General features: G+C 38.6%; 1 protein-coding gene across 3 annotated transcripts in view; it reads right to left on the reverse strand.

Annotated features, from left to right (window-relative positions):
* PCCA (propionyl-CoA carboxylase subunit alpha) overlaps positions 1-19,067 on the reverse strand; it is a 417,324-nt gene that overhangs the window by 196,298 nt on the left and 201,959 nt on the right. For all 3 annotated transcript variants that reach the window (XM_032402683.1, XM_032402681.1, XM_032402682.1), the window contains 2 exons: positions 15,540-15,608; positions 13,910-13,985 (listed from right to left, as the gene is read on the reverse strand). In XM_032402683.1, coding sequence (XP_032258574.1) covers positions 13,910-13,985; positions 15,540-15,608 — 145 coding nt within the window. The remainder of the gene's footprint in view (positions 1-13,909; positions 13,986-15,539; positions 15,609-19,067) is intronic.

The raw sequence follows: 19,067 nt of genomic DNA on the forward strand, positions 1-19,067 counted from the left end.
TCTGGAATACAGCTGTGTTTACAACCGATGTATGTGCTACAAGAGTCAAGCAGTTCTAACAGCGACCGTGCGACCCACGAAGGCGAAGTGGTTACCTCTCTAGTCCTTCCCAGAAAAGGTTGCTCCCATTTGCTGTAAGGTTTTCAGCAATGCTGATACTCTGAGTGAATTAATCGCTACCTATCAACATTGACTCTACACCTACTGCTCATGTGCAATTAGACATCACAGGAAAGAAAGTAAGAGCCAACATTGCATGACAGTATGGTACCTGCTTTGGGGGAACTTTCAGGAACCAGTCACAGAATAAGAAAATTACAAGGAGAAAGGAGATTTAAAAATAAGAACATCATGATCCAGAGAGACTGAATCATTTATCTAAAGTTTAGTAAAATAGAAATTACAATTGCAATATATGTTTAAAAAATATGGCAGCCTGTGGGTTTCCCCTAAAATGTGCTTTTCATTTTTCCTTAAATGTTCTGCCTTGGCAGAATGAAAGACCCCACAGACACAGACTCTACCTATCTGTCTTACAGCTGGACCTGACAAACTAATTCCTAGATGAGGGGCTGGAAGGTAGAGCAACGCATCCAACTCCGGCCTCACTCACTTGCAAAGAATTGCTTGGGCTTCCTTTCCTCCCTCTTCCTATGGGCTTCTTGATATGGCAGGAACTCAGCTCTGGAAATGAAGGTGAAGCAGAGCAACATGACGGGGGTGTGGAGGGGGAAGGGGTGTATCTCCTGGAATGACCACAGGACACAAACTTGCCCCATCAGCATAGGCCAGCCAGACAGTTAAATGAGAAGTAAATAATTTTCGGGGAACCTGAGGGGCTTAAGCATCCGACTCTCAACCACCTGAGTGGTTAAGCATCTGACTCTTAATTTCGGCTCAGGTCATGATCTCAGGGTTTTGAGATCGAGCCCCATGTTGGGCTCTGTGCTGGGAGTGGAACCTGCTTGAGATTCTCTCTCCCTCTCTCTCCGCCCCTCCCCCTCAAACCCCCTTCTTAAAAAAAAAAATTAGTAAATAATTTTCTATCTTATTTATACCACTGTATTTAAGAATCCTTGTTACAGCAGGTTATCCTGTACTCTAATGTATACATATGGGGGAGAAGGGCATACCTTTCAATATGATTTCCCATCTCTGAGCCAACCAACTTAATACATCCACCTAGGCATTGCTCTAGGCATCTCTGCATATTAGACCATGCGACCTAGCAACCATGTGCGAAACTCTGCGCATCTCTATTCCTGACTCAGAAGATACCATGTGACTAAAACTTTTATAAAAACCAATTTTCAATCTATTCAAACTACCTCAAAACATTTAGAGAAAGTTCCAAATTAAAATATTAATGCTATTCCTTTAGCTAAACTTCCATGGAAGAAGTTATCACCTATAGACAATGACCTAGTAAATATCATTCATAGGACATGCCCTGGACAAAGGCACAGTTAACCCAACCTTGCTCTGTGGGTAATGACTAGAAGGGCTGTTGTAATTATGCATATTTCTATGAGGAAAGTATTGGAAGGTGTAAGAACCTTTTGATGACACAAATATACCTAACAAATCATTGCAAAAATGTGACATCTGCCTATATTATAGGTGATATTTGGGTAGATGAAAATGAAGAGCAATTGAAAGCAACATGCTAGGAGTGCTTAGATAGACAAACTCAGTAAGCGGGAAATTAAAATAAAAGACTCCTTTTATTAAAAGAGGTCAGGCTACGAAAGAGAACGATATCCCTTTGCTGTATGTTTTACAAACAGACAAAACTAAAGCACTTTTGAAGAAGAAAAGGGTATGGCTCGCCAGAGAAATTTCTATGCATAGGTGACAAGAGATGTGGCATTCCAGGGAGAGGAAAATAGTGGAGACTTAAGGCAAATCTTCCTGGCTGGGAGAAGAAACAGAGAAAGAAAGATGGGTAATATCAGGGAGAAACTTAAAATATTTAAGAATTCTCACTGTTGGGGCACCTGGGTGGCTCAGTCAGTAAGCGATTGCCTTCAGCTCAGGTCATGATCTCAGGGTCCTGGGATCGAGCCCCACATCAGGCTCCCTGCTCTGCGGGAAGCCTGCTTCTCCCTCTCCCACTCCCCCTGCTTGTGTTCCCTCTCTCGCTGTCTCTCTAATAAATAAAATATTTAAAAAAAAAAAAAAAAGAATTCTCACTGTTGCTGGGGCGTCTGCATGGCTCAGTCAGTGGAGAGTAGGACTCTCAGTTTCAGTTTAGGTCACGATCTCAGGGTCCTGGGATCAAGCCCCGCAGAGGCTCCACACTCAGGGCTCTGAGTCTGCATGGGATTCTCTCCCTCTCACTCCCCTTCCCCCTCTACTCCTTCCCCTGGTCTCATGTGTGCACATGGGTGCTTGCACTCTCTCTCTAAAATAAATAAATAAAATCTTTAAAAAAAAATATTCTTACTGTTGTCAAAAGCAAATGGATACCACCAGGTATTTCTGTGGAGAGAAATGAAAGAAGGACACCATGGCCAAAGAGCATGAGCAAAGGAGAGAGTGGTGAACGTGAAAAGTCCAACAGGGGCATTCAGGTCTGATAGCCATGCAAAGATTTTACTTCTCCTTGAGGGCAACCAAAATGGGTGACACAGGGCAGGTATGACTAGGTTTGCGCTCCAGGAATCATGCTGGCTACTACTGGAAAGGGGACTGGGGAGAGGGGGGAGTGAAGATGGAAAAAACCATTAGCTGACAACTGCGGAGACTTGCTGAAAAACGGCAAGGCCTCTGACCACAGCGAGGGTGTGGGCAATACAGACAGAGAAAGCAGCTGGGCTTGAAAGAGATTCGGCAGGCAGAGAGGGCATGGTGACTTAGTGGATGTCAAGAATGGGGGAGATGCGGCTCCCGATTTCAGAGTTCTAAGTTCAAGCCCCATGTTGGGTGTATAGATTGCTTAAAAATAAAATCTTGTATTTAAAAAAAAAAAAAAAAAAAGAATGGGGAAGATAAGTCCCTTCTGGCTCTGGCACACTACATGACAGAAGCCACCACTTTATGAAAAGAAACAGGTTGAAAGGAAAACATCTGATCCACTGTGGACAAGTTAAACTGGAGAAACCTGGGAGAGGAGACTGATGGTGTCCGAGGGGTTAAAGTTCAGAAGAGCAGGCCAATTAGAACGCAGATCCACCCAGAACATACAAAGCATGGAGGCAGACGTCCACATGGAGGAATTCAGAACAGGAAACAAAGAAACGCAAGACAAAGCCAGCAGTATGTAACTTATTCCTATATAATAACTGAAGTTTTAGAAAAAATAAGATACTAAAGAAGAAGCTGAAAAGGCTGAAAATTAGAAGATCAAGGTGCAGCTGGATTTTATTTCCAAAAAAAAGTGTTCTTATGTGCAAATTAATATTTCAGAATGTTTCCATTTGTAAGTTCATGTATAAATAAATAACTTAGAAAGGCAATCTAACTTTCAGGATTTTTGTCCTTCAGTTAAATAAAAATAATACTGTTTTAGACTTTTATATTTCGTATTTAACTTTACTGGCTCTCCCGTTACAGCCTAGTGATAGTATAAATTTTCCTGCTCTTCTGGGAGCCTGAGACTGTCTTCAGGAAACTCTAACGCAGATTTCAGAAATAATAATCATCTGAACAAAAATAAGATTGTTTTCTGATACTCAGTGACCAATTTGTGACTGAGGACATCAAAAAATTAAAATGTATGCAGTTTTACAGGATAAATGATATGTTATACTTTTATTCTACATTCAAAGTTGAAAAAGTAAGCAATTTTAGAAAACTTAAGTCAAAGGAATTATAAGCAAATATTAATTTACATTTTGGATATCAAAGAGCAGAGCCATTCAAGCACACAAATGAAGCCTGGACTTTCAAAAATCTTTCTACTTGAATAGTAAATAGAGCATGAAAACAGACTTTTATCTTGCTAAAAGACGTTTCAGGAATAAAATTACTACACAAATGCAGTTTCTCTTTAAATGTTCTCTGAATAAAATATTACCTATTACTATGCAAAATCCACTCATTATCTGATTCTCTTTCCGAAGGACTAGAAGATAAAACAGTAGCTAATGGCAGACAACCCAAATCTAGGGGCCTCACTGACTCGAAAGACTACTGTACATTTATCAGTTCTAAAGCCAAGTGGGGGAATAATCAAAAAAACTATTTGCTTTTCCTAAAAGCTCAAAAGACCAGATAGATGGAAAAAATCATGGAACTGTTAAGAGAGATCCTACACATCTGAAAGTTATCATTTTGTACGGAGTTTACTTTCTTTCCATGTCCCAGGAAAGACAATGTTCTTTCAACTGATCCTTGTTCAAACACGAAGTCGGTTGTAGAGGTACTCTGAGATGTAGTTTATAACTTCAACGATATTATTAATCATATACTCATAAAAATTATGGCTCTGAGTTTTAGACAGGGAATTGAAAACGACCTCTGCCAAAGTTCACGGGGTCCCATCTGTATGGGAAGTCACGACCAGGCCACAGAGGAGAGGACCCCTAGGAGCAGCTTTCTCCTGACTACCTGCTGTTTCCAAAACACTGGCCAGACATTAGCTGCACACACTGCCAGGATCAAACGGAGGCCAAAAGCCACTGCTTATTTCATGGGGACTCAGAAATTAACTTTAACCAAATTACATTTTTGCTCTCAAGACTTTTTATTTTAATAAAAGCTCACAATCAACTTGAGCAAAAAATATTATTTGAACTAAGCAGTCATCCAACAAGACAGTAAACTGTCCTTCCTTTTCTGCCCTTTACAAAACAATTTCTTTAAGCCCTCTATCCTTTAGAATTCATCAGATGAATAATATAGAATCACAAATACATCTGTTTTTATTCCTTAAATAAAATTCCTTAGCTTTGGGGGGAGGAGGCACATGCTTCTCGTCACCTATGTTTTTGAACTTTTTATTTTGGAATAATCGCAGAATTACAAAAAAAAAAATCACAAAAATAGTATGAAGAATTATTGTATATCCTTCACCCAGAGTCACCAAATGTTAACATCTGTTAACACATTTATCATTCATTTTTTTTCCCATTATACACACACACATACACACACACACACACACACACTTTTCCTTACATATCTGGGGGTAAGTCGAAAACAGGATGTACTTTACCTCTACATACTTCAGTATTTCCTAAAACCAAGGTAAGTCTCTCATGTAATCACAGTACAATGACCAGATCTGAAAATTAACATTGATAACAGTATCATTATCTAATCTGCAAACCTTACTCAAATTTCACCGTCTCATTTATGACCTTTACTACAAAAGAAAAACTTTTTTTTTCTGGTCCAAGAACTAATCCTGCATTTAGTTGTCACATAGCCTTAGTTTCCTTTGATCTAGATAAGTTGATCCACTTTTGTTGTTTCTTGACCTTGACACTTTGGAAGAGTGCAAGCCATTTATTTCACACACTGTCTTCCAATTTGGTTTGTCTGCTGTTTCCTCATGATTATATCCAGGTTATATATGTTGGGGAGAACATCACAGAAACGATGTGCTATTTTCAGCACATCATACCTCAAGAGGCATATGATGTTTGATATGTCCCCCTACCAGTGATATTAATTGTGAGCATTTGGGTAAACTGCCAGGTCTGTTCATTTTGAAGATATTATATTTCCCACTATAGTATCTCTTCGGGATATACTATGAAACTATGCAAATACCTGTTGCTCATCATATTTTCACCCACTAATTTTAGCATCTGTCATTGATGATTCTTACCTAAACAATTGGGCACAAACGGGGATTTTTCTACATCAATTAAAAATCTACTGTAGAAAAGAGCTGTGCCTCTTCCCCCTTTTATCTTTCTTATCTATTTATGTCAGTATGACCCCACGGACTCTTATCTTATTCCAAGGGCTTTAATCCATTGCTACCATTATTTATTTTGTTGCTGAAGTTTTCCCAGGTTGGCCATTGGGAACCCCTTAGAGCTGGCTCCTGTGTCTTTTTAACATATCATCATATTACTTTCTTATACAAGATGTTTCAGGCTCATCTTAATACTCTTCCGGAAATCAGCCAGGGAGTACTGGTTCCATTTATGAGACAATGGTATTTAAAAAATAAGATCTGGGTTCTTGGTATGCTCATCGCTATGGGTGTCAATGTTTCCATGACCTCTCAGCAGGCCAGTGGTTCTCAATCGAGGGTGATTTGCCTCCCTCCCTCATGACATATGGCAGTGTCTGGAAATACCTGATTGTCACAATTGAGGGGACACTACAGTCATTTAGTGAGTAGAGGCCAAGGGTGATAATAAATATCCTACAATGTGAAGGACAGCCCCCCCACACAACAAAAAATTGTCTACCCCAACAGGGCTAAAGAAACCCTGAGCTAGAGATTATGTGTATATATGTGCACACAATAACATCTGTACACTTATTTTTCAATCTATGTTAAAAATCACAAGTTTAGGGGTGCCTGGGGGCTCAGTCGTTGGGCGTCTGCCTTCGGCTCGGGTTGTGATCCCAGGGTCCTGGGATCGAGCCCTGCATCGGGCTCCCTGCTCCGCAGGAAGCCTGCTTCCCCCACCCCCACTCCCCCTTCTTGTGTTCCCTCTCTCACTGTCTCTCTCTCTCTCTCTCTCTCTCTCTCTCTCTGTGTCAAATAAATAAATAAATAAAATCTTAAAAAAAAAAAAAAAATCACAAGTTTACACTGATACCTCGTTTCAACTCCACACCACAAGGCTCACTGTATCCTCATCCATTTCCACATCTGTAACTTCTTTCTCTGACAATGAGAAATGTCACTCATCTTATCCACAATCCATGTATTTATTTCCTCAATCCCAGAATACATATAAATTGGTTTCAGAACTGCTAACCCATGAACTAGGAAAAACAAACCTATTAATGTTTGTTTATACATGTTGTATTTAGCTTGAGGGTATCCAGTCAAAATATGGCTAAAAGTTATTTAAGGCTAGATTTTTTTTTTCTCTCCCCCCTCCCCACCCCCGTTCACCATGATTATTCATACAGTACTATCCATTTGTCTCTGTTTGTACTCCACTTGGAGTTTCTTCCCCAGAATATTAATTTTATTTTGAAATATTAATGTCAGAATTCTAAAAGTAAAATCCAAGAAGTCTCTCCCTTTCATTCCTTGTACTTTGTTTCCCATCCCCCAAACATTTCTCCCCGATCCTCCCTCCACACCCTGTAAGTACACCATCTTATTAGTTCTGCTCTTGTGTATGTTTATGTGTTTCCAGAAATGAGCAGATACACATATATATTCTTACTTCCCCTAGTCATCCACCAATATCTATTCTTTTTCCTTTAATAAGAGAAACGCTACTTTTTAGCTTAGTATATGGCCCCCTTGACATCTACATTTCCCATCTTCCTAGTAGCTATGTACGACCACGTGATTAAACACCAATAGGATGGGAGGAGAATTAAAGGTGCTTTCTAGGTTATGCCTTGGAAAAAAAAAAAAAAAATGGGTGTGAACTCCCCCTGCCACCTTCCTGCTGCGGCTGGATGATGGGTATAAAAGCAGCCACTCTGGGGCCCCCAAATGAAAACCATCTGCTGTGAATCTAAGAGTCTCCTTACCAGCCCTTGACAATCTCCTTTTGAGACAATGACAATGGCAGAGAAATTAAATCGTATCTTTCTTAGGTCACTATGTTTTTTATTCTCTGTTATAACTGCTTAGATTACAGCCTAACTATGAAGGTCCTCAGGTAGGAAGAGGATAGAGCATCCCAGGAAATGAAAACAGTGAAGGAGGAAGAACACAAGGGAAAGGGGGAGTGATGAGACAAAGTGGTGTAAATGACCACAGAGTCACAGGAATGCAACGGGGAGACATTAAAGAGTTTTAAGCAGGGAAGGGATCATTAGGATTGTACTTTAATGTCTACTTTGTCCATACTGAAGAAGGGATTGGTGCAGATAAAGAGTATATACAGGGAACCCATTCAGAAAGCTATTACACTGGGCCATGACATACGTAGTAGTAGCATGGGATGGCAGAGCCAAAGAAAGGGAAATCAAGTCAGAGGCTATTTAGATGAAGTGGATAGACCCAGGCCCCTCACAACGCCTTTGCAACCACTTTTCTGAGCCCAAGGGCTCACCTTCCTACCAGGTACTTCAGGGACTCTGCACCCACTACTGGGTTACCCACTAGTAACCCAGAAGGATTAGCTTCTTTGGCCATCCCTCAGCCTTAGAACATCAGCTCATCCAACTACTCCCACCTCCCCAAAATACCTCTGCCAATTCTTTTCCAAGCCACTCCACAATATTTTCTGAGACGGCTACTCCACGATCATCAGTCAGCTACACTGAGGGGTATTTTCAGGGAACATTCCATCTATCATCTTGCCTCACCTGAAAACTTCAGTGCCCCCAAGGACCTCACTTCTCCAGCAACCCTCACATACCTCCTTGAGATCCATGTCATGACACATTAGAACATTTAGATTACAGCCTAACTATTTCTAGAACATTACCTCTTCTAATCCTTGGAGAAACTTATTTTTCCTTGAGGTTTATTTTATCTGGTCAAAAAATCTTCTCCAATTCCCTGTCATCTACCAACTTCATTGTCACACCCCAGTATTTGCTGCAGAATTTATGTCACTCGACTTATGACCTTCCTTCGGATCCTAACTCCTGTCACCTTGTGTGGATGACTCAGGCAACATCCTCACCACTCAGCCCTTAGGATCTCATTTCAAATAATCTCCTCTCTTACTTTAGCCACCTAGTCCCAGAGTCACACCGTGAAATCATCTAAGGTTCGCTAACTACACCATATTCAAAATCACCAATTCAAAATAAATTTCTTGTTCCAAATGCAACCCCCATCTCTCCACCTCATTTCCCTGGACTCTTCTGAAGAGTTAATGATAAGAAATCCAAAAAGAAAAAGAGCAAGATAATAAAGAGACATAAATAAAATCAATGTGTAAACTCTGACTGGATTGTGGATGGTATTAAAAAAAGATTTAAAAAAAAAAAGTTCTTTGCAGAATTGAAGAAACTTGAATATGGACTATACATTAGATGATCTTATGAGATTCCTGTTAATTTTCTTGAGTGTGATAATGGTATTGTGATTCTGTAGGAAAATGATCCATACTGAAATATTTAGGAGTCATGTGTCATGACGTCTGCAACTTTCTTTCAAATAGTTGAGGAAAAAGACAAGGAGGGAAGGGAAGGAATAAGAGCAAAAAGGAGGAGAAAGGAGAAGGCAAAGAAAGGGAGAGACGGAGGAAAAAAAGATACAGAAAAGCCTAGCGATCTAGGTGAAGAGCATACAGGTGTGCGACGTACTATTCATTCAACTGTTCTCTAGGTTTGAAACACCTAAAATAAAAAGCCTGCGGGCAATGTATCAGAGAAAACGAACTTCTGATAAACCTTTTGAGCGAACTATATATATATATATATATTTCAATATGATGTGTATACATCCACATCTTTCTCTATGCTCATCCAAAAACAATAAAGATATTGTAGGATGGGAAGGTGGCTTAACTAACGTCAGACTGCACCATACCTTACTCTGCAAATTGCCTTCCTACTTAATGTAAGGACATGTCTTCAAGTACCAGCTAAGTAGTAACTTACACTGAAGATGCATAGTAATTCTTTCAGTCCATCCATTTGGTGGACACTTGGGTTGGTTAGAATTTGGGCTACTGTAAACAATGCTGTCATAAATGTCCTCGTTAACATTACCTCACAATTCAGTCTTTTAATTCTGTAGGATAAGATTCCTAAAGACTGAACAGGTAGGTCAAAGAGTATGCACTTTTAACATCCGATGCCAGATCATCATCCCAAAAGATAAGAGCAAGTCATACTCCAAACACTCCCAAGTGTGCCCATCCCCTGTATTTCCCCTCCACAGTGAGTTATCAGTCTTTTAAAAAATGCTGCCACTCTGGGGAGCCGTTCAAAGGAAGCACAAAGTGAGGTACTCTCAACAGAGTCACATGTAAGTCCTAAGACAGTGCTCGCATTACTTTCAAAGAACCAAATACAGAGGTGAGGAAAGAAAAATACTTTTTTACTCCACCATTATGGCATCTATGAATTCACGTTATCTTTCTGTCTGTTTCATATCAAGTTTACTAGAAACTCCTTGAAATAGGGATATTATCACTCATTCATTAATTCATTCAACAAATATTACTCACCTACCATGTGTCAGGCACTGCTAAGCACGAATAATATACAAGTAAACAGGATAAACACCATCACTGCCCTCAAGCACCTAATTTTCTTATGAGATAATCCAACATTTAGCAACTAGACAACTAATATTTTAATTACAGTTATGGTAAATGCTTTGAAGAAGCAGAACAGGGTGCAATGAAATGACATATCAGATAAAGGGCTAGTATCCAAAATCTATAAAGAACTTACCAAACTCAACACCCAGAGAACAAATAATCCAATCGAGAAATGGGCAGAAGACATGAACAGACATTTCTGCAAAGAAGACATACAAATGGCCAACAGACACATGAAAAAGTGCTCAACAGCACTTGTGATCAGGGAAATATAAATCAAAACCACAATGAGATACCACCTCACACCAGTCAGAATGGCTAAAATTAACAAGTCAGAAATCGATAGATGCTGGTGAGGATGCGGAGCAAGGGGAACGCTCCTACACTGTTGGTGGGAATGCAAGCTGGTGCAGCCACTCTGGTTATGGAGGTTCCTCAAAAAGTTGAAAATCACGTAGTTACTAAATGGTGTCAGGACAGGATAGGAATCCAGGCCTGTCTGATTTCTTTCTATTGTATCACAGTGAACCAAAAGCAGAAATTTCATACTAAGCATGGAAAAAAACGATCTGCTCAATGAAACACATTTTATATTACATATGATACATATAAAGTTAGGAGAATAACAGCAAGCCTACTAATCTGTATTTAAGTCACTTAATTTAAAAATGTAGGAACTAGGGGCACCTGGGTGGTTCACTCGGTTAAGCATCTGCCTTCAGCTCAGGTCATGATCCGGGACCCTAGGATCTACTCTTGCATCAGGCTCCTTGCGCAGCAGGGAGTCTGCTTCTCTCTCTGCCCCTCCCCCTGCTCATGCTCCCTCTCCCTCTCTCTCTGTCAAATAAATAAATAAAATCTTTTTTAAAAATAAAATAGGGGCACCTGGGTGGCTCAGTCGTTAAGCACCTGCATTCAGCTCAGGTCATGATCCCAGGGTCCTGGGATCGGGCCCCGTATCGGGCTCCCTGCTAAGCAGGAAGTCAGCTTCTCCCTCTCCCACTCCCCCTGCTTGTGTTCCCTGTCTCGCTGTGTCTCTCTCTGGCAAATAAATAAATAAAATCTTTAAAAACTAAATAAATAAAAATAAATTAAAAATGTAGTAACTGGTGAATATATGATGTAGAGTAAGTAAAATGGCATTCATTTAAATATAAAACATGAAAGTGTATTCTATAAATATGAAAGAGTATTCCTTTCAGAAGCCAGTGTAGCATACAACGCTAATATTTTGACAAACTGCCCATATGCCATGCCACTACGTTACATCAAAGTTTAATAGAGATGTGATTTGACAAAATATTCTTTGTCAAATTGACTACCTCAAATTCATGAATTTACCACTCAAGCTCATTAGAGCAAAACCCAAATTAACCAAAATCTAGTAATTCAACAACCAGAATAAAAATTACAAAAATACTCGTTGAGGGTAGGAATCTAGAAAACTCTTACAAATACTTTAAAGGCCTCTGGGAATAATATCCCCAAGTACCTTGTTTATGTCTATTTGTGTGTAGTTAAACACACAGAGACAAACACCCAAACTAGATGTGTGTTTCAAACACACATTTGGGGGGATATTATTTCTAAGGAAAATAGACCCTTCCAGGCTTACTTAACCAATATTTAGAGAAAAAATGCTGCTTATGGTGGAACATGGCAGAGTTAAAAAATATATATATATTAAATACTCCACAATTAAAGCTAAAAAAGAACTAGAGAATGAGCTAAAAAGAATGTGAAGAGGATTTTTCAAATGTGTATATGCTTTGGATACTGATGTTACTGATATTTTTTTTATTACATCTGAGTTCCCTTGAGAGCTTACTGTTTTCTTTCCATTAACAAAGGTGAATCACGAGCCCATAAGGTTAGATACAATCACTGTTACTTGTCAGTTAACAAATGTTAAGAAAAGAGAGTGACAGTAAAAGGAAAAGGAGGGAAGAAATTTCTCCAGATCCAACAAGAGAAAAAAATGAGGAAAAGTGAGGACTGGATGACTATTTTTCACCATAGACAAAAATGAGCAGAGAAATGTAAAAATAGTCTCTAGGGGCCCCTGGGTGGCTCAACCAGTCAAGCATCTGACTCTTGATTTTGGCCCAGGGGGAGATTTCAGGGTCATTAGATGGAGCCCCGTGTCAGCATGGAGCCTGCTTGGGATTCTCTCCCTCCTCTCCCGCCCTCCCCCCAACTGGCCACCACCCCATCCCACCACTCACGCTCTCAAAAAAAATAAATAAAGTCACTCAATTGTCCTGAGCCACTACTGTACCATTGTATAAACTGTTTACTGCACAAAGGCACTGGGTCAATGGTGCAGAGTAAGGGTTTGACATGCTACATTGCTAAGCTGGGCTCTCTGTCTCAGGGCTGAATACACCCTGAGAAAAGAGCACTTTTTCTAATTCACACAAAGTTGTAGTCCACTTGCCAAGCCTTCTGACCTACAGGCTGTGTCCCCTTGCAGGGAATCTTTTTGAAACTGCATAAAGCTCTGTATGGGCTTGATGGGGGCCAGGTAATCATACTCCACCACTGTTCTAACCCCTCAGCCTCCAAATTCTAGCCTCCTAGCTCCACTGTTTTAATGAGCCATGAAAAAACAGCAAAACTACCCAGACCAGTCTTTCCCATGGAATGTTCTTAGACCCACACTCTTCACTTATAACGCAAAGTGAACTTATATTTTACACTTTAAATTTAATGTTAAACTCCATTTTTCTGAAGTTGATGATAATTTATGCTGGACTAAAATGAAATGATCTTTTCACGACTAACGAAAAGTTGCTAATACAATTTACAACATAATTTACTCCTTAAGGAAACTTTGATTTCATTATTTAAATAAAATGGCTGTGAGGCACCTGGCTGGCTTAGTCAGTGAAGCATGCAACTCTTGATCTCAGGGTTGTAAGTTTGAGCCCCACACAGGGTGTAGAGATTACTTAAAGATAAAATCTTTTATATATACATATAAAAGGAAAATGGTTGCTCCTAATTCACTTATTGCTTTACATCCTAAAGGCTTATAGAATCACACTTTCTTAAGCATTAGTACTGACCTGTATGTACATGAGGTAACAAAATTGCATTTGCTAGAGAATATTTTATAATTTGCTCTTATAGACACAAAGGGCTAGTCCCTCTACTCCCAAATTAGTCAACTGCAGGTGACTGTATTTTATATCTCCATGCATTTTCAAAGTTTCATCCTACAAAACATCATCGACAACGACAAAAGACAATAAATAGCTAATTTGCTGCACTGGCCAGTAAAAGACTTCAGAATATTAGAACCATTTTCCATACAGTACATAAAATACTAAATGCTCATCTAGTAAAGGTCATGAATCATAAGGTTAATTAAATAATTGAAGGTATATACGTAGAGTATAGGGCTGCTAAAGAAAATGAAATACCTATTCTTAATTAGTATGTCAGTTTAGTTCAAGTTTTTCTTATTTCTATTTAAACACATAGTAACCACATTTTCTACTGAATTCTCTAGCGTATCTTCAAGCTGTTTTCTAGAACTGGACACCATGTATAATAATAAGACCCCAAACGTTTGTTTTCACCTCGAATAACGTAATTATCCAGTGCATCTTCCATTCTCTTCAGTGCTTCAGTTCTATCAGAACCATATGTGATCAGCTAAAAGCAAACAAACAAAAAACAATTTACATAGGTATCTATAAATCTACCTAAAAGTCAAACAATTCATCCTAATAAAAATCAAAATATTTCCTAACAGATTTCCCAGAACATCTTTTGAACCTTCACAGTGGTTCAGTTTGTAATATAAAGTATGGCAATTAAGATTTTTAAAACTAAATAATTATGAAAATCAAGCTATTTCAGACATTTCTCCTATATTCACTATCACAGAAAAGAGCTATTTGAGCTTAACAATGAAATAAAAGCAAGCATAAAAAGTTTAAAAGGGAAGATATCAAAATGTGAACATTATTTGGGATAGAATATGAACATCTGTGATAGGGGAGGATTAGGCAAGATTTGTTTTTTCTCTCCCTACGAGAATGTCGTTTCCAAGTTTGACACCCTGCTTCGCTAGCTTTTACACATAACACAGAACAGAAGCAAAGCGTTTTTGTCTTAGAAAACCAGAAGGGTCTTCCTATTCTATATGACTTTCTGCCTATTTAGAGGAATCCTAAACAAATAAGCAATAAGTAACATTTTATTACTAATTTGCTTGCTAATAAGACCTTAAGTACTCATAAAATATTTTCTCATTACTACATTAGTCAACGTGTAGTGTGCAATTACTTCAGCACATTCCATCAGTTCCTCAGTATCGAGCCAGCCTGAAAATTTATTTGTAGGCCACGTTTCTGAACAGAAATGTATTCATCAAAAATGGAACCACATCTACTAAAAATCAATCTATAATATTTTTGTTTCTTATTTTTAAACTAAATAGTGCTTCCCTAACAACCAAAATATCTAAAGTTCACTTTAATAATGTTACTGTAAAAACTTAAGTGAAAAAAGATAAATAAAAATTGGTTTGCTTGCTGTAAGTACATCATCTTGAGAAAGGGTTTTTAGTAAATTCTGCAGTCAGAATTCTACATTTTATGAGATCTTACAATTCTAACAATCTAAGAATTTAAGCAGCATTGTTATTCTGTAAAGTCAAATTTCAAAAAGACAGGTGGACAAAAAGACATCTTACACTCTTACATAAAATTTAATTATGTGCAATCCCCATAAATTACTAATTCATAAAAATTGAAGAAAAATGATAAAAAGTACTCCAAAAAACATGACTTATCACCCCAATTCTTTGATATGGCCTGCCATTCATACTTCTATCTCAGGCATTTTTCAGGAACGACCAAATAACAACTTAATTCATCCTCACTGTATGGGCTGCATTGGAGCCACTGGGTAGGCAGCTTTGTTACTGCTGGGAAAGGGGATCATCATTCGATTTGAGATTTGACAGGGGGGAAGAGCCATTGACTGACTTGACTGCGGAGTGTTACAAAGTAACATGGTAATGAAATTTCTCAAGAGGAAGAAAATCTGCTCTGCTTTCACTTTTCCATCAGGGCACAATTATTTGTTTAATTATAGCACATGATTCAGAGAAAAGCTCCATTTCAGATTTTTTTAATTAAATACTTCCACTGTCTCTTCAGAAGAAAAACGAACAAAGCTATTATAAGAAATCGAACTAACTTTTGAAATCATTGGATCATAATAAATGCTAATATCACTTCCTGGTTGGATGCCGCTGTCAACCCGGACCTGGGAGAAAGAAAGAAACGAAAGTAACTTCATATTGTGCAGATATTTTTCTCCCAACAATTTTAATTTCTAAGGAGCAGATGGATAATTTAATCTCAAGTAACTTTTCAGCTTCCAGAAAACAGAAAAACGATCTAAACTATATAGAGACCAAATTATCTTGATCTGTTAGTGTGTAGTATAATGTATTTTTTGTTCTTTCATTAAACAAAGAAACTAAGAAACCTCAAAAAAATAACAATACTACGACTTTATATATCACTATCCTGGGATGCATCTGTAGCTAGTTGATGGTGTCTTCCAACTGAAGCATGGCATGAATGATGCCCCTTCTAGGCACACTCCCCACTGTACCCTTCTGAGAGCTCCAGGGAGGACCCCAGTCAAGCCAGGCAGCAGGACTCGGGAGTTCTGCTCATCAGCTCTACAGCAACACTGGTCCTGCGGCTTTCATGTCTATAACACTTTCCTTTTTTGCCTTACCCTCTCAACTGTACAACGTTTTTTCTCTGTTACTGTTAGTCCCCCGAGACTTTAATGTTTACACAGCTTTTCTCATAGCTTTGCTTTGTAAGGACACAGCCCCAATTAGAGTTCTGATTTTGCGATTTTCATGGTGGAAAAAAATAGCTCAAGTTCAAAATATTCTTTTGAAGAGTCTGATTGCTGTTAACCAGCCAACAAGTTAGTTAGTACATCGCTGATTCTTGTTTTCCACTCCCAGTTTGATACCAGCAGTAAGGCACAGAGGTTAGCCATGTAAAACTTTTAAAATGAGCAGTTGCTGAGGACAAAATATTTATTAAATTATTGTGCCTAAGTTTTGGAATCTGAAGTATTTAAAAGTTAATCAAAATACTTAAGACTGTCAAGCATGTCCTAGGGGTCTTGAAGACAGAGGAATTTAATCGGAGCTGCTAGAACAGCAGGACTTTGATGCCCAACATTGTAAAGGGGTGGGAAGAGAAGAGCGGAAGCTCACGTAGCTCTTCACCTGTGGGAAGAAGGCTTCCTAATAAACAGCAGCTCATCTGTCTGCAGCAAGGCAGAAAAAGGTCAACACAGCGGCTGTTAGGCCTTTAATATTTTAATTTAGGCAATTATCAAGGGACCACATGTAGAACCTCTTGTCTAGGGTATCCACATGAGGGTATGATGATGGCTTTATTATACGGTGACATCAAAAGATAAAGCATAGTTTCATTCTTTTAAAAAAAATCACACTACCATTATTCTCTTTGTAAGGCTTCAGAAGATAACACTGTAACATACCCAGAGTGCTTTTATTTCTGTATTTGCAAACACAAAAGTATGGATATTTGTATTTACATTCACATTCATGTATGAAAATCAATTTTAAATGAAAGTCACTCAGCACACTTAAGCATATCTTGGCTTTCTATTTTCTGGAAACACACTTTAGTTCTATGAAACTATGAAATTCACATTGTTTATAAAAACTAGAAAAGAATTAATGGGACAGCTGTGAAAGCAATAAAATCATAATCTACTCTCTCCCCATAAACAGCCTCCAAACGGCAGCTGGCAACTAACTTACAGAACAGAAAAGAGCCTTCTGAACTTCCATTTTCTTCATTTTAGTAGCAAAAAGTTAAAGAGTTCGTTTTACCTCCATGTATTGTTATTTAAAACCAGAGCATGCTTGCTAAAGCTGTGTTTCAAATTGAGACTGGTACAAATTCTAAAATGTTTGACTTAAATATATCCTATTTGCTACAAGGCTAGTGTGGAACTCTGCTGTTCAACCCACTGGTCAAATAACATAGACAATAAAGATTATTTATTACTTTCTTCTATAGTGCATAATTTAAAGTCTTAGTTACCTTGAACACCACCATCCTAAAAGTTAAGTTACCCAGGGCTCTTGGATATAACCATGTCATCTACTAAAATTATGATCACAGAAGGTATGTCATTTTAATTTACAAATACATAGGGTAAAATCAAGAAGTATTATACGTAATCAACACACATCGCTAATCAAACACATTTCATTAGCAAATCATTTCCAATTTAAAACTGTAACAAAGCATGAAGACTCTGACTTATAATTTCCTACTTATATAGCTTTTTTCAAATATCATCAGCTTTTATTTCTAACAATGAATTAAAGGTCAAACTAAGTCACCATTCCTCTACGGAAACAGAGGCTACACAAAAAAATATATTTAGCTTTGGCACAAAAAGCTTTAAGAATAAAGTCAAATGGAAATGTAACCAAATTTCTGAGCAGAACAAAATTGCAGTCTGAAAATAACAAATTTACAAAATGTGGTGATCAAAGATTTTTTTTTAAATCTTCATCAATGCCATGGAAGTAAATTTTAGGCTTAAAGAACCATGTGAAAAGTACAGCCTGTAAGTTAACTCTGAAGTATTTTTTTTTTTTTTAAGATTTTATTTATTTGACAGAGAGAGACACAGCGAGAGAGGGAACACAAGCAGGGGGGAGTGGGAGAGGGAGAAGCAGGCTCCCCGCCAAGCAGGGAGCCCGATGCGGGGCTCGATCCCAGGAGCCTGGGATCACGACCTGAGCTGAAGGCAGATGCTTAATGACTGAGCCACCCAGGCGCCCATGAAGTATGTATTCTTGTGACAAAAAAGGTAACAGCCAAAAAGAGTTTCCCAAGTGAAAACCGACTGATCTAGTTAAAGAGGCAAGGAGGAAAAACCACACCACCACTACCACCACCGCCCAGGCACCTGTGCATGAGGGTCTCAAGCCATTGCTCAGAAACCTCTGGCATAATTTAAATGTCTTTCTTCTGTATCAAGGGTGGACCGTGTGAAACTCTCAGCCGTCTCCCACCCTTCATGCTCGATTCACCTCTCTCCCTCAGTCCAACTCCCAGCCCGCAATGTCTACCTGACAAGTGACAGCCCAATCTGATTAAATGCTTCCAAGGGAGGGGACTCGTGGGCCTCCACGACAGGCCAAAAGTGATCACCATGGAGATACATAATTACAGCTGTCAACGCATCTACTGTCCTGCTGACATCAATTTGATTGCTCCCAGCAATAATGATAGACAAAGCGTGGTGTGCACTCTCCCGCACCCAATCACTTTATCTATTCCTTGGTCCATTTAGCTGACATGCAACATTCACACAAGCAAATAACAGCAGTAAGCAGAACATTTAAGGCATTTTAATTGTTTTTTTCTTTCTATGGATGGCTCACAACTGCAAATGTTATTACATAAAACTCCTGCTGCAGCATTAATTGAAGAAAGATTTGGTGGGACAAAGACTGTAGGGGGTATAGTTTGTCCATTATCACTTGTACTTTCAACAGGTCTCACGTTTGAAAATTGCAAATTGCAAAAACTTGCGAGGGCAAAATGTTTGACATCCTGTTAGCTATTACAACATGGTGAAAACTTCTAACAACTAGAGTAATCATTATGAATTCTTATTTAATACTTTTTTGTTTGATTA

The sequence above is a fragment of the Phoca vitulina genome, unplaced genomic scaffold (genome assembly GCF_004348235.1).
Source record: "Phoca vitulina isolate PV1807 unplaced genomic scaffold, GSC_HSeal_1.0 scaffold5, whole genome shotgun sequence".
Lineage (NCBI taxonomy): Eukaryota > Metazoa > Chordata > Mammalia > Carnivora > Phocidae > Phoca > Phoca vitulina.